Here is a 16886-nt window from a genome sequence, read left to right on the forward strand (position 1 = left end):
TGACTAATATATCGGATTGTTTACTAGAATTAGCCCCGCGGACTTTAGGACCCTGGTGAGATCTTGCTAGGTCGTGGAACACGCTTCGCAAACCTAGCAAGAAGACTGCTAGAGCTATAAAACTGGCAGAGCAAGCCACGAAAGTAAGTGGTTAGATGATGAGGTAAGGAAAAACGTAGTGAACCATATTTCACTGTTTATGATTCACGTCTGTTGCATTTTTTAGGTTTTGATCAAAACATTTCAGACCATTTATCTAGACCATCTAGCAATAGCTAGCTACTTCACACACTGCTGGGCTGGCTGGTTGTCTACAAAATGTATGTCAGTCTGGAAAGCTTGCTACTGTAGCTTTAAATATTACTAATTTAGTAGTAGTAAGCTGCCATGGACTGCATTGCAAATAAATAATAGCTATACATTAACTGTAGTTTTAAAGTAGTTTTTTTGCTAGCTAGCTAGCCAGGTGTGTCTGGTATTGCTTGCGCATGTGCACTGCGAAGTGTATGTTCAGTCCGGTCTACTCATGGTCCAGTCCTGACTCATCGTTTTTCTGTTGTTGTTTTGACTTTTGGGGGGTTTAGACTAGTACATACGATTCGAGTGATTCATATGCCCAAAACAGTTTTAATTCTCAAAAGCTCTTAATTTGTTATTAGATCTCCATACAGTAGCCTACTTTGCGGATGAGCACAGACAGTGCCAATGGCCGTGAGTGTTCGTTTCAGCACTGTCAGTTATAGCTCCACCAATTGTAGTCTGTATTGAGAGGGGGAGTTTCTCAGGGTCTCTGTCATTCATCTCAGTATGAGAGGTCTTTGCTCCAACAGGTGTCTTTGAAGGCAAGTAAGCATGCTCAGGGCTCCAGACTAACTATTTCCCTTGGTTGCACTGGTGCGCCTAACGTTTTTATTTAGGTGCACCAGCTCAAAATGTAGGTGCACTCAAATTTTTCCTTGCATCGCCACAATTTCAAGGTCACCTTTTTATCACGCTCCATATAGGCTACATTCATATCTATTATGTAAATGATCTTAAACAACAATAAGGTGTAGCCTAGGTAAATACCTCGAATGTGTTTTTGGTCCTTATTCCGTTACCTGAACCAGTATTGGAACAATATTGCTTCATCTTTATAGAAAATGAACACGTATAGGCTACTTAAACTACCGAGATGAAAACAGTTTCATATTCGAGATTCAACAGACATTCATATTCGTACCTCCGTTCAGGCTCCGCGTCATATTTAGGGACCAGGGTAAAAGAGTTCACAGTCCAAATGTTTTTTCAATATCTTTGTCAAAATCCACCATACCAACTTCAAATTTGTTCCACATTTTTCTACTACTGACTAACCAATGTGTCCAAGCTTTGGTTTGGTGATAACATTGATTATTGATTAACCCATAGCCAATAAATCAACAAAAACACCAATATTTCAGTGTTTCCTCAAAATCTTTGTCATAAATGACCACAGAAACGTCAAACCTGTTTCACATTGTTTTACTCCTAGCTGACCAAGTTGTCCAAGCTTTGGTTTGGTGATAAAATTGATTATTGATTAACCTATATTGCCAATAAATACACAAATATTTCAGTGTTTCCTCAATAACTTTGTCAAAAATGAACATAGAAACTTCAGACCTGTTTCACATTATTCTACTCCTAGCAGACCAACCTGTCCAATCCCTGGTTAGTTGATGAAGTTGATTATTGATTAATCCATAGCCAATAAGTTAATACAAACACAAACATTTCAGAATTTCCTCAATATCTTTGTCAAAAATGAACATAGAACCTTCAGACCTGTTTCACATTCTGCTAATACTAGCTGACCAAGTTGTCCAAGCTTTTTTTTTTGTGATAAAGACGATAATTGATTAACCAGGGCCATAGCCAATAAAAACACCAATATTTATTTTTTATTTTTTGTAAAGTTTGCCGACGACACAACCATCGTTGGCCTCATCTCTGACAGTGACGAGTCAGCCTACAGAGAGGAAGTTGACACCCTGACATCATGGTGCCAGGACAATAACCTCTCTCTCAACATTAGCAAGACCAAGGAGTTGATTGTGGACTATCGGAGGCGGCAGGAGGAGGAGCATGCACCCCTACTCATCAACGGATCTGAAGTGAAGAAGAGCAGCTGCTTCAAGTTCCTCGGGGTGAACATCAGCAATGACCTCACACGGACAAGGTGGTCAATGCGGCCCGTAAACGCCTCTTCTTCCTGAGGAGACTGAAAAAGTTTGGTATGGACTCAGTCATACTCACTAACTTTTACAGGTGCACTATAGAGAGTATTCTGACTGGTTGCATTACAGTGTGGTATGGGAGCTGCACAGAAATGGACCGCAAGGCCCTACGAAGTGTGGTCCGTTCCGCTGAGTTCATCATCGGCAGGAAGCTCCCAGCCCTACAGGACACCTACCATACACGTTGCCTCAGGAAAGCTGGCAGGATTCTAAGAGACTGTTACCACCCATCCTTCAGTCTCTTAACCCCGTTGCCTTTTGGCAGGCGTTACCGCATCATCCGGTCGCGCACACGCAGACTGGACAACAGTTTCTACCCAAGGGCCATCAGGCTTCTGAATGGACACTGACATTGATTCACTGCACACTAGTCACTTATACACTGTCACTATCAGTAACTTTGCCAAACTGTACCTCACTGTACTTCGCCATCAGGCTCCTATATGGTCATTGACATAGACACTGATCTGAAATTTTGTACTACTGTTCTATACTCCACCTAGGTTATAGGGTTGTAATAGGTATTAAGTGCATTTAGGGTTAGTATAGTGTATTATTTATTGTTATCTTTATATTTAGGAAGTTTTAGTATTCGGGTTAATGTAGTCGATTATTTATTGCAATCTGTATATTTAGGAAGATTACATTTACATTTAGTCATTTAGCAGACGCTCTTATCCAGAGCGACTTACAGTAAGTACAGGGACATTCCCCCGAGGCAAGTAGGGTGAAGTGCCTTGCCCAAGGACACAACGTCATTTGGCACAGCGGGGAATCGATCCGGCAACCTTCTGATTACTAACCCGACTCCCTCACCGCTCAGCCATCTGACTCCCGAAGTTTCCCTTATTTAAGCTCAGCATAGATGTAAATTATGTTCTGTGTACTTATATGTTATGCCAGGTGCTTGCGTTGTCTTGTCTTAAGAATTTCAGTGCCCAGTCTGACTTTGTGATGTTCTGTGTACCTGACAAATAAAAGACTTGAACTTGTATTTCCAAAAGATATAAGAATTTTTGACAAAGATATTGAGGAAATACTAGAAAATGTGTGTTTTTGTTGATTTATTTGCTATGACTTAATCGATAATCAACTTCATCACAAAACCAAAAGCTTCGACAACTTGGTCAGATAGTAGTAGAAGAATGCCCAACAAGTTTGAAGTTTTTATATTCATTTTTGACAGATATTGATGAAATACTGAAATGTGTTTTTACTGATTTGTTGGCTATGGCTTCATCAATAATCAACTTTATCACCAAAGCTTGGACAACGTGGTGTTCTAGTATAAGAAGAATGTGCCACAAGTTCGAATGTTCTATGTTCTTTTTTGACCAAGATATTGATGAAATACTGGTAAATTTGTGTTTTTATTGATTAATCCATGGCCAATAAATCAATAATCATCTTTATCACAAAACCGAAGCTTGGACAACTTGGTCAGCTAGTATTAGAAGAATGTGAAACAGGTCTGAAGTTTCTGTGGTCATTTTTGACAAAGATATTGATGAAATACTGGAAAATGTGTTTTTATTGATTTATTGGCTATGGATTAATCAATAATCATCTTTATCACAAAACCAAAGCTTGGACAAATTGGTCAGTCAGTAGTAGAAGAATGTGCAACAAGTTTAAAGTTTGTATGGTCGATTTTGACAAAGATATTGAATAAACATTCGGACTGTCTACTCTTTTACCCCGGTCCCTAAATATGACGCAGCGCCGGAACGGAGGTATGAATATGAATGTCTGTTGAATCTCGAATATGAAACTGATTTCACCTCGGTACATAACATAAACTTTGATAGAAATATAAGAAACCACCATGGGCTAGCAGTAGGCTACTGTAGCTACTTGATTCAACCTGGATCTTCGTGTGTGGGTATTAAAATGAAAAGACACAATTCAAGTTAATGATCTTTTATTGTCAGACTGGATGTTGATGCCATCAAGCTATTAAAAGAACTCCAACACAGAAAAGAGAGAACAACGGAACAGCCCAGCAAACACAGTTACGTTGCCCTTACGTTGCCGCAACGTCACTCGATGACCAAACATACGTTGCCGCGACGTTGCGGCAACGTGGGAAGTGAAAGACGCCATGAGGTAACCGCAACGTCACCAAATCACGTTGCCAGTCCGTAACCGCAACGTCAGAGAATGTCTAATAAAGAGAGAACTCCCACTCTCGGGAAACTTCCGGGTTCTGAACTGGTTGCAGTTCCACTCAAGTTCCTGTAGTGAGGTCAGCAAGACCACACGGAGCCAACATCTTGCCACACCTGAAGAGTGATTCAATCACATCAGACAAACCTAATCAGCCTTTGTGACACCCTCAGTATGCTGATTACCCACCAAATGCCGATGCAAAGGAACCATAGAAATGGGGGGGGGGACCTCCCCAATCTCAGCCCTCCTGCTAGCTTGCAAGCTTCAAAGGGCCTGCTTGAGACAACACGTCTCCAGAAACCATTTGCATCCGTTTTGGCGGCAGTTGAACAAAGAACATACCTTAATCAGAACTTTTGAGGAAAGTTCTTCAGACTTCACCTTTACCACGAGAGTACAAGGTGGAGAATTATGAGGGATATTTGTGTCATGTTTGTTACTTTGTTTTAATGTTGTGCTCACTGAAATCTTGATTCTAGTAACTAATCCTTCCTCCTGAAAGATAACCATGTCATTCTTGGTATCTACACAAAGCTCTCATAATAAAACAACCATTCAACTATATTTTGTAACTGTACCAAGATGTCCAGAACAATATTTGAATGATCTTTTGAACCAGCCAGAGACCAGATCACACCTTTGGTAGGTGTGAAGGAAGGAGGGGAGAGTTGACAACCCAGCTTCCCCCAATCAACGTCTGACCCAGACAGGTCCTCCCTCGAACTCTGAACTGTATAAATATCTGAGATGACCATTAATCTCAAACTCCAGCGAAACCAACCATGGCATGAACGCCATCGGGATTGGCGTTCCAAAGGACGTCCCCAAGCTTCTCCTGAGATTCAACTTTATAGTGATCGCGACACTATCTGGACGTTTCAACAGAAGAACCCAAAACGCAATTATCATTGCGACTTGACTGAGATCCCGCAGATTCAGCCACACGACCTTGCAGCGCAGCCGTGCTTTCACTTCCGATTCTTCAAATGGACCTTTGGCAAACCGCCCTCAACCTCATTGATCGACCCCTGATCAAACGTAACTATGGCTAACGCTCTTTCCTCCCAGACATGGCATTGGCGTGAGCTCTGTTTATGATTTGTAAGGATGTAATCATTGACTTACCATTTCTGTCTTTCTTTAAGTTAGTCCATTTCATTCTGTTCATTGAAACCAATAACTCATATCAAACCCATAATCTAACTTGTTCATAAAATCTGTTTACCTTACTTGAATAAATTCATTGTAAAGATATTTTGACGTGCGTGTTCACTGATGCTACGATTGGCTCTACACTTAGAACGAATTCATTCCTAAAGATGAGACTGATTATTACATGTTAAATATAGGATTCCCTAATGTCCTAAACCAATATTAGGGTGGTGCCCCGAACTTTATGATAAATTAAGTATTTCTATTTTAACACGACGAGACCCCGCTACATAATGGTGCCCCGTATGAGGCTAAGATAGATTGAAATGAGCAATCGTAACTTTTGTGAAACGAACTGTTAAAATAGAGCTAGCTCTAACTATATGTAGCATCATGTTTTTAATACCACTGTGCCTGGGCTACAGTGGCTGTGTGCGTATTAAATTGTTTTGTAAAATAGGGCCAAGCTTTTAATGTGTGTGTGTGTGTGTGGGACCAGCTAGCTCAAAGGAAGCAGCTAGGTTTGACCGGAGGTACGCGCGTGGTCAGGAACACCGCGGCCCCGACATTTACGTTGTAATCTGCCTCGGCCAGCTCTTCAAGGAAAGTAGCATAGGAGCCTTTAGTCCTGAAGGACTTTTGTTTAGAAGCAACTAAACAACGCAGTTTCTACACGTAACCTATTATGCCGCCGCGATAGCTTTTCGGAAAAAGCATTGACTATTCCCGCAGCTAACTGTGTCTTAAACAGTGGTTGCCAAACTAAAGTTACATTGTTAGATGCAGTTCATCAATGTGGTTTAGTTAAGTTGACTACAAGAAGCTACTTAGTAACTATAATTGTGTTAAAGTATGTACTATTATTACCTTGCACCTTTATTTGCTTATTTGTGTACGTCTTTGGCAGTCAATTGTAACCATAACCTAAATGAGGTTATTGAAACTAGTTTGATTTGAAAAGCCGACAACTTTTCCCTCATCTAGACCCATAGTCACAAAGCTTCAATAGCTACGGCCATTGTAAGCCACTTCAAGTGCCTCTTTTTGTTTCAATTGTTTTCTCTCAACCTTTTCCCTATGTCATGTCATAGCTTAATCGCTCATAGCCATGCCAATGTCTGGGGAGGGGGTGTGACATGCTGTTACGCTGCTGTGGTCTTTCTTCTCTTGTCTTCATGTCAACAGTTTCACCGACGACGGTCTATGAAAGTTGACATCCGGGGGGATGTAGTGAGGTCAGCAAGACCACACGGAGCCAACATCTTGCCACACCTGGAGAGTGATTCAATCACATCAGACAAACCTAATCAGCCTTTGTGACACCCTCAGTATGCTGATTACCCACCAAATGCCGATGCAAAGGAACCATAGAAATGGGGGGGGGGACCTCCCCAATCTCAGCCCTCCTGCTAGCTTGCAAGCTTCAAAGGGCCTGCTTGAGACAACACGTCTCCAGAAACCATTTGCATCCGTTTTGGCGGCAGTTGAACAAAGAACATACCTTAATCAGAACTTTTGAGGAAAGTTCTTCAGACTTCACCTTTACCACGAGAGTACAAGGTGGAGAATTATGAGAGGGATATTTGTGTCATGTTTGTTACTTTGTTTTAATGTTGTGCTCACTGAAATCTTGATTCTAGTAACTAATCCTTCTTTCTGAAAGATAACCATGTCATTCTTGGTATCTACACAAAGCTCTCATAATAAAACAACCATTCAACTATATTTTGTAACTGTACCAAGATGTCCAGAACAATATTTGAATGATCTTTTGAACCAGCCAGAGACCAGATCACACCTTTGGTAGGTGTGAAGGAAGGAGGGGAGAGTTGACAACCCAGCTTCCCCCAATCAACGTCTGACCCAGACAGTATAAATATCTGAGATGACCATTAATCTCGAACTCCAGCGAAACCAACCATGGCATGATACTGTCTAACTTCCTTTCTCAGAACAAACTGCTCGACCCCAACCAATCGGGCTTCAAGACCGGCCACTCCACAGAGACTGCCCTCCTTTCAGTCACCACTGCCCTCCAGTCTGCCAGAGCGGCTTCCAGGTCATCCGTCATCATTCTGCTGGACCTTTCTGCGGCGTTTGATACGGTTAACCACCAGATCCTGCTCTCCAGACTTTCTGAGATGGGCATCACTGGCACTGCACTCCAGTGGATCTCATCCTACCTGTCGGGAAGATCCTACCAGGTCTCCTGGGGAGGCAAACTGTCAGGCCCACGCCAGCTCTCCACTGGTGTCCCACAGGGCTCCGTCCTTGGTCCCCTCCTCTTCTCTCTGTACACCACCTCACTTGGACCAATCATCACCTCCCATGGCTTCTCCTACCACTGCTACGCTGACGACACGCAGCTGTACCTGTCATTCCCTCCGACCGATCCGGGGATCTCAGCTAGGATTGAGGCCTGCCTCGCAGACATCTCCGCCTGGATGACTGAGCACCATCTCCAGCTGAACCTTGCCAAAACAGAACTTCTCATCATCCCGGCCAAACCCTCCATCTCCCATGACTTCTCAATCACCCTGGGATCTGCGACGGTGACCCCCTCATCCTCTGCCAGGAACCTTGGGGTGACCATGGACAACGAGCTCTCCCTCACGGCCCACATTGCTGCGGTCTCCCGGTCGTGTAGATTCACCCTCTACAACATCCGGAAGATCAGGAGATACCTGTCTGAGCACTCCACCCAGCTGCTTGTCCAAGCACTTGTCCTCTCCAAGTTGGACTACTGCAACTCGCTGCTCGCCGGTCTCCCATCATGCGCAACCCGCCCTCTTCAGAGAATTCAGAACGCAGCGGCCCGTCTGGTCTACAATCTACCCAGACGCTCCCACGTTACCCCGCTCCTCATCTCCCTCCACTGGCTACCCATAACGGCCCGCATCAGATTCAAGACCCTGGTACTGACCTTCCGAGCAGTGAATGGAACTGCGCCCGACTACATCAAGTCTCTCCTGCAGCCTTACACCCCCACCCGCCACCTACGGTCTTCTTCAGACAACCGCCTGGTGGTCCCACCTCTCAAGACCGCCCGGTCCCAGCACAAGCTCTTCTCCTGCCTGGCACCCCAGTGGTGGAATCAACTCCCCACCTCCATCAGAGACACGGACTGTCTCTCCACCTTCAAGAGAAGGCTCAAGACGCACTTGTTCCGGGAGTACAATGGTACTTAGGAATGGTTTGCTGAATCCAACGCTAGTTTCCTCAAGGTTCACAATGACTCTTGCTTAGACTGTTGCTCTTGTTGGTTAGTGGTAGCTGATTTAAACTGTTGTATTCTTCTTTTTTTTTTAGTTAATCCTATTTTTATTGCTTTCCTACAGGTACACCTGCACTTAGAGATCAATGTTGTGTAATTTTAACTTGTTTAACTACATGCTCTTATGGTTTCTTCCCTTTAGCACTATTTTTTGGTTGTCCACAATATGTACTTCTTGTTTTTGACTACCCGCAATGCTGTGGGGCTATCTTGTTGTTATTATCAGTGACCTATGCACTTTGTGAAGCTCTCTCTTGGAAGTCGCTTTGGACAAAAGCGTCTGCTAAATGAATAAATGTAAATGTAATGTAATGATACCCCATGAGACCCCGCTACATTCCATATGAGGGCGCTAACGGTCGAGTGCAGAATGAATGGAGGTCTATGGAGCTATACCCCTCAAAATCCACTTTTCTCAGGATATAATTTTTTGTCTAGTAATTTGAATTCTGAAATCGAAAGGGGAGGCAAAAAAAACACACACCACTGGGTGTTAGATTTTTTTTAAAGTCGCCTTTCTGTTCTAAAAAGCCTTTGAAAATGGCATTGACGTCATACACATCGTACGACCAGAGGTCCCGCTTGGCGGCAAGCTCTGGTTACTTCCACTTTACTCTCGAGGCATCGACAACACAGCTGACAGGTTAGGCTCTCCCTGTCAATACAAATGCTAGAAAGAGTTTTGGCTTGCTAATGTTGTTGCTAATGTTGCTAATGCTCTGACATTCTGGTTCTGCTTCGGATGCCATCAAGCGGGATATCTGGTCGTAGTCAGTCCTTCACTAACCAATCAACATTCGTTAGCAAATTGCTAGTGTGTTATGGGCAACAACGACTTACCCAGCTAACACATTTACGTTGCCCTGACGTTGTCGCAACGTCACGCGATGACCAAACATACGTTGCCGAAAACGTCTTTGGCGACGTTGCGGGACCGTGCATCTGTGGGGCGCCAGTAGGTTGCCGCAACGTCATCTTGTGACGTTGCCAGTCCGTAACCGCAACGTCGTGGCAACGTCATTTTCCGACGTTGCCAGTCCGTAACCGCAACCTCCTAGCAACGTTATTTTCTGACGTTGCCAGTCCGTAACCGCGACGTCGTCGCAACGTTATTTTCCGACGTTGCCAGTCGGTAACCGCAACCTCCTAGCAACGTTGTTTTGGGACGTTGCCAATCCGTAACCGCGACGTCGTGGCAACGTTATTTTCCGACGTTGCCAGTCGGTAACCGCGACCTCCTAGCAACGTTGTTTTGTGACGTTGCCAGTCCGTAACGGCGACCTCCTAGCAACGTAATTTTGTGACGTTGCTAGTCCGTAACTGCAACGTCAACAATTTACTTAATTATGAAGTAACCTATATTTCATATGCAGACCTCATTTGCCCAGAAGGCTACTTGTTTTGGTATAATAGATAGCCAACGTTAGGAGGAAAATGTTTGTGTGATGTGTAGCCTGACTCAAGCTAAATCATAAACGAGGCAGCATTTCAGAATCAGAAAGTGTTTTAATCGCCATGAAAGTTTGCACAGACAAGGAATTTACTTTGGCAGGAAGGTATATACATTCACCATATAGGAATCCTAAATATGTGGTCTACCTATACTAAAGAGGAGTCAGATGGCTGATCGGTTGGGAAATCAGGCTATTAAATCAGAAGGTTGCCAAATGATTTGAAATGAAATTAAACACTGCAAAGAAAAATACACTGCAAAACAAACACTGCAAAACAAAAGTGCCAAACAAACAAAGTGCAAAAAATGAATTAAAATCTTCTTCCAGTCCCCGCTATGAGTTCTGTCTGTTGGCCCTGACAAGGAAGCACAAAATAAGTTAGTGTTCGATTAACATAATCGCACGTGTGAAAAGGGGCTATACAAGTCATTAAAAAAATCACATCTAAAATAATATACGTCATCAATTAAAATATTATGTGATTCTAGATTTGTGTCATAGCCATGTGAAAGATTGGATATGGAAGTTGCAAACATGATTCATTCACCTGGCTGGTTTTGAATGGGCTGCCGGGGTGTGTTTGAGTGTTTCCTCTATGCGGAGCTCCACAGCTTTCTCTCCCAGTCCCGTCTTCTACTTCATCACAGCGTCTGGAATTAGAAGTCATGAACTTATTGTCAGCACCAATGTGAACGTTGAATGCGTGTAAGCCATAGTTTGTGGGATCTCCAAACACTTACCGCTCTCTTTCGCAACTCCAGCACCTTAAGGCGCTCCTCAAGGTCTTGAAGTTCAGCCTGTGTTTGGGCCACCTGTAGGTCCATCACTGGCACCTCTTCAGTGTGTCTGCCCTGTGGTCGCCTGAACAGGAGAGCCTCTCGCTGGTTCTCTTCCAATGTCTCCATCTTCCGGAGCATAACCTGTAATGTGTCTAATTAAAGACAAGTAAAACAAGTTTACAAGAGTTTGCATGATGGCATACACTGTGGTTCGTCTAGATTAGCTGTAACATTGATGTACATAACAAATGTTACCTTGATTGGTCTTTGCCCAAGATGGTACAGCTGAATGGGGTATACAAAGCATTAGTAAGACAACATTTGTTGTTTTGACAAATATGTTTCCCCCCACGATCAGAACAACTTAAGTATGCCTTACAATTAGGTATGCCTTACAATGGCAATGGTATGAGTATTTTTTTGAGTGTCTTATATTTGCACTTGCCTGGCTGCCAGCTGTTTTCCGGGGCGCCCTACGGGTTCTCCTCCACCAGACCAGAGTTGACACCTAGAGGTATGGCATCTGGTGATGCAAACGTTTTAAGTCATACTTTTGCTTCAAAGCATAGCCTTTAGGGTTGCGATGGCTCATACAATTATTGTCTGTTATAAACGGTCATTCATTACTTTACCATAATTTCCAAGGGACACAGTACTTGTGATGGTGGTCGGATCACCTGTACAGAAATGAAAGTGGAATGTAGTTTACGTACATAGTAGCCTATTAGTATATTGATATTGAAGAAGCATCGCACATATGTGATCGTTCGAAAGCAGGGCCCCACAGCGTAGCATCGCACATGTGTGATTCTGAACATTCCAACCAACTATTTTCTGATGGGCAGAAACTATATGATAAACACTACAGTATGGCTTCAAAATGTACAATTAGTAGGCTAACAAGTAACACTAGCAAGTAGTAGCATTGGTACGAGTATTATCTTAGGTTGCTAGGTAACGGAAGCTAATTAAAGCTACATACCTTCCGTTTTGGAAAAATAACTCACGTACTCTGGTGAAAGTGTCTGAAATATTTAGAACTCACGCATCTAAAGGTTAAAACGAATAAACTTATCCAAAAACAAATGTCATATACAAATTGGAAGAATTAGTGACATGATACTTTTACAGACGCCATTGCTGTGCATGCCATGACCGACTGTGAACGTGATCAGCCACGCGCTAGCGTCTTTGAAAATTCAGGGCTAGCTAGCTAAATAAACTATTTTGGGACAAGGTTTTCTAACAGTTCTGAACGTTTATTTTCACTGATTCTTTTGAGGGTGATTTTTGAGACTCTAAACTTTTATAACATGTATGCATTTTCAGTATTTCAAAACAACTTTCTGGAGGGTTTAACCTAGCTAGCGAAATTCTAACGTAAACAATGTGAATCTGATATAACGCTATAAACAACTCAATTTCAAACCTATATGCCCCATCCAATTTCTAAAAATATGTTTATATATTTAAAACTATGTCTGTAAAGAAACTCACCTTTGAAGTAACTTATTTCCAGGTAAAATCCATTGTGTGAAAGACGGTAGGACCCCGGCAAAAACTGTTTAGGAACCCCAGTTTCAGCTATGCCTTGAAATGGGCATGCGCAAAGTTGTTGCTGAGGGGCAGGTTTGCTAAGGAAGAATTGTAATATTCTTTGATGACTTGTCTTTAGAAATGAAACTCTTAAGTCGCTTACCTTTTGGTTATATTTAACAATTTTGTATTAAATTACAAACAAACAAATTACAACAAAATTATTGGAGCACAAATTTGCATTGTGTGTCATACAGCTTTGGTGTGCTATACAAATAATGTCTGCTTAATCATGTTACACACCACACATTGATTGCTTTTGTACATGTTTATAGTAAAGAATGAAAGACTAAATTATATTCCAAATTCAGTCTTTTTTTTATTAAAGCTATGTTTCTGCATATGAGAAAATTGATGACCAATGACATGCTGGGGCTGAGCAGCACATGAATTAGGCAACATGCATTGTCTACATTTATACGTGCTGGGTGCAACATTTAATATTGTGTGTGATTGGAATTCATGTAGACTATGGCTACACTAGTGTCAGAACTGAGAGCAGTCCAGTGTGATCTCTCCATCTCTGGATAACACTAAATTGCACTCGTGATCGGTTGTCCTGCGACCAAAGAGCGACTTAACGGCAACTTAATGGTACCAAAATTAATGTATCCAGCCGACCAAGGTACAACGTCACGGCAACGTTGTCCACGGGACCAAAAATAACATATCCAACCGACCAGGGTACGACGTCGCGGCAACGTTGTCCACGGGACCAAAAAATTACGTAACCAGCCGAACAAGGTACAACGTTACGGCAACGTTGCCCACGGGTCTAAAAATAACGTAACCAGTCGACCAAGGTACAACGTTGCGGCAACGTTGTCCATGGGACCAAACAATAACGTAACCAGCCGACCAAGGTACGACGTCGCGGCAACGTTGTCCACGGGTCACAAAATAACGTAACCAGCCGATCAAGGTACGACGTTGCCGCAACGTCATGTGTTAGCTGGAAGAGAAACATAAGTTTTGCCTACGTCTTCCATTGGTCTCCGCCGCCCTCCGAATGCCGAAATTAGAAGAAAAAAAATCAGACATCACTGTTAAACCAGAATGTGTTAGCCTGTGTATGTATGCCTAGTTTCTTATTACAATACAACGCTTTGACATAACGTGTTTATTTTGCTTTATTAGCTACACCCTTTAACATTTCTGACCAGTGTGTCAAGAGCTAGCTAGCCTAGTACTGTACTGTAGCCGGTGGGGGTCCCTTGCGCTAGCTCTAGCCTAGAGTTCACTCACACCTAACTAGCTCATTACAGTAAATTTACACATTGTTGTAGGCGTAGGCTACAAGCAATACTTATCGCAAACGTTGTGATATTTTTCTACTGCGATTTACTTAACTAAGAACGAATAATACTGCTCCTAATGTGAAGATAAATGACGGTTTAAACAGTGAGCGCCTCTGACTGGCGAGTCTCTGGCTGTTCATTATGGAACGTTCTTGCTCTAACAGTCAGTGATGAGCCGACGTATCTGCGACGTTTGAAATAGAGCACAGAGATTAGAGTAATTTGCGATGCTTATTTTGATTTTAGTATGTGTTCCGACACATGTTATTAGTATATACCTACTAACTTTGTATTGGCTCAAGTTAAGGAAACAGTGGTGGCTGAAATGTTTGACGCAGACATGCAAAACTTTGAGAGGTTGTGTCGGCGCATTTCCAGCGAAAATAAAATTAAGATACTGGTTGTGCAGAGGCTCCTTGTGACGTCACAAGGAGCAGATTTTTAAACAGCGTTTGAGCTTTCATTTTCTCAAAGGCGGAGAAGAACACCCAGGGCTTGGTATCGAAAATTCTAGCCACTGGGGGACCAAAGGCATGCCAGGGGTACTCATATTAATGTTAAATAACCTCATGAAGTGAAGTTTTCATGTAATGTGACCTTTGTTAACACTGAATCAACTACAGTAACTGACATCTTTATCACCGACTGCATCAAGGGGCAGGGGCATCACGAGCACAGGAACTGCACTAGTCTATTCATAATGTCAGCGTAATCATTTTGCTTAAATACCAATCTCTGAATTGATGCAGTAGGGCAACACAGACTACCTTGGATTGAGGCTGATTTCAGTACTCCTCAGACCCCAGAGAAAAGGGCTGATGACAGTGGGTCCATCCAGCAGTGAATCGGCCGTGATGCAGACCTTGGTCAAGAGCACCAATCTAAACACTTGAATTGTTTGAAAGGGTGAGTTTTATGTTTTCAAACTTTGTAATGTTACATTGATGTCATTACCCTGGTTGAGCTAAATCAATTGCAGCCAAAGCGGATGGTTTAATTGCTACCATAATAATACATTTACCCCAGGCGAGTAGTGATGAGTGGAAAGAGCTTACTGCTGAAGGTGATTCTACTGGGAGATGGAGGAGTGGGGAAGTCCTCCCTAATGAATCGATATGTGACAGATCGATTTGACTCCCAGTCCTTCCACACCATCGGGGTTGAGTTCCTTAACAGAGACCTGGAAGTCGATGGGCGCTTTGTCACTCTGCAGGTAGGCACTTGTGCATACTGTAAGAAGTTAAGCATAGCCCCATAATGAATGGAACCATAGCCAAAGGTTGTCAGTTCAAGTCCCTAATCGGGCCAAGTTGGTTCAGACACTAATGTTTTCTAGTTGTGCCCTTGAGCAAGGGGGTTAAACCTCCAGAAAAAAACATAACAACTCTGTCATCTTTTAGATCTGGGACACAGCAGGGCAGGAGCGTTTCAAGTCACTGCGGACTCCATTCTACAGAGGCGCCGACTGCTGCCTTCTCACCTTTGCTGTGGACGATCTCCACAGCTTCCAGAACCTTCCAGCCTGGAAGAAGGAGTTTATGTACTACTCTGACATACGAGACCCCGACAGATTTCCCTTTGTAGTGCTGGGGAACAAGGTATGGTGAACACAGAATTCGGATCATATACAGAAATCAGATGTAGAATCAGAACATGTAGAATGAGTTATCACAGTTTGATTACATTTACATTTAGCAGACGCTCTTACCCAGAGCGACTTACAGTAAGTACTGTAAGTCCAGGGACATTCCCCCAAGGCAAGGACAGAAGGTCATAATGCACGGCCGGGAATCGAACTGGCAACCTTTTTAGGTCGATTTCCTAAATGAAAATGTAATAATTCTATCCAGGTGGACAAGGAGGAGGAACGTGAGGTGGGCGAGGACGAGGCTAGGGCATGGTGCGAGGAGACCGGCTGCTGTCCGTACTTTGAGACCAGCGCCAAGGATGACACAAATGTGGGGGCGGCCTTCGAGGCGGCAGTAAGGGAGGTGCTGGCCACCGAGGACCAGATCGATCACGCGCTGCTAAGCAGCACCATTGATCTCCACGGCAACCGCAAAGCCCAACGGTACTCCTGCTGCTGATTGGGTACTATTGGAGGACTGTTGACCTGCCCTGCTTGCTTCCTGCCTGTCTGTTTGTCTCTCTCTTGTCTCTCTTGCTGTACCTGGACTGTAGCTCAATGGAGAGCATGAGGGGAGCTGTATTTCCACGCCGCCCATTGGTTTCTGAAAATGTTACGTTCTGAAATTGTCTGTTAAGAGGCACACTCGGCCAACCTTAAGGACTATGGACAATGCTCTCCTATAAGTTACTGTTGGTACTGACTGACAGAGTTCCTCTGAGGAGTAGTATGTCAATGAAAAATGCAGCTGGTTTTATAACTTTTAAGTGAGAAGTTCAATCAGTGCTTCACTTTTACAATTACAGGTTTTTTCCCCAACACTTAACTCTAAAATAAAATCTGCTCCATTTATGTCTTCCTTATCCATTTTTATTTTTAGTGTTTTGTTTTGTGTTTTTTCAGACTTTTACTGTAGTCTGGGCCTGCTATGCTATCCCTACTACTCTGGTCTTCTGCGCTAGCCCTGCTACTAACAAACTCCTCTGTCTCCTCACCACTCTTAAGAGCCCAGTATGCATGTTGCACAGAATCATGGTACAGATTCAATTGGAACTCATTTGGAATTTTCTCCCAGTCACCTGATGCTGTTTTGCCTGACAAATGGCTTGACAGAGCAGTTATGTTCCATGTGATGCACATTTGTCAGGTCACTCACTTCCGTGTTTAAATGTCCCTTTACACAAGGCCTATTGACTAGACCTTATACTTTTTAAGTGGAGTAAAAACCAAAGATAGACTAAATGGCAATTTACAGAAGCATATTTCCTTACATACAAAG

General features: G+C 43.1%; 1 protein-coding gene across 2 annotated transcripts; it reads left to right on the top strand.

Annotated features, from left to right (window-relative positions):
- Positions 1 to 43: 43 nt before the first annotated feature.
- On the top strand, positions 44 to 16143 carry rab9b (RAB9B, member RAS oncogene family). 2 transcript variants are annotated; one of them, XM_047051411.1, is made up of 5 exons: positions 44 to 163; positions 14730 to 14886; positions 15007 to 15193; positions 15381 to 15578; positions 15831 to 16143. In XM_047051411.1, the coding sequence occupies exons 3-5, from the start codon at positions 15017 to 15019 to the stop codon at positions 16065 to 16067; spliced, it is 612 nt and encodes a 203-aa protein (XP_046907367.1). In that variant the 5' UTR covers positions 44 to 163; positions 14730 to 14886; positions 15007 to 15016; the 3' UTR covers positions 16068 to 16143. The 2 variants fall into 2 exon arrangements, with proteins under 2 accessions (XP_046907367.1, XP_046907368.1); XM_047051412.1 differs by having other exon boundaries at positions 45 to 143.
- Positions 16144 to 16886: the final 743 nt, after the last annotated feature.

Source organism: Hypomesus transpacificus, unplaced genomic scaffold (genome assembly GCF_021917145.1).
Source record: "Hypomesus transpacificus isolate Combined female unplaced genomic scaffold, fHypTra1 scaffold_154, whole genome shotgun sequence".
NCBI classification, from domain to species: Eukaryota; Metazoa; Chordata; class Actinopteri; order Osmeriformes; family Osmeridae; genus Hypomesus; species Hypomesus transpacificus.

Bases quoted from the DNA above. Each gene is read 5' to 3' on its own strand.
- rab9b (XM_047051411.1), top strand. From the start codon at position 15,017: ATGAGTGGAAAGAGCTTACTGCTGAAGGTGATTCTACTGGGAGATGGA. The intron at 15,194-15,380 runs GTAGGCACTTGT...GTCATCTTTTAG, and splicing joins GGCGCTTTGTCACTCTGCAG to ATCTGGGACACAGCAGGGCA. The intron at 15,579-15,830 runs GTATGGTGAACA...AATTCTATCCAG, and splicing joins TTGTAGTGCTGGGGAACAAG to GTGGACAAGGAGGAGGAACG.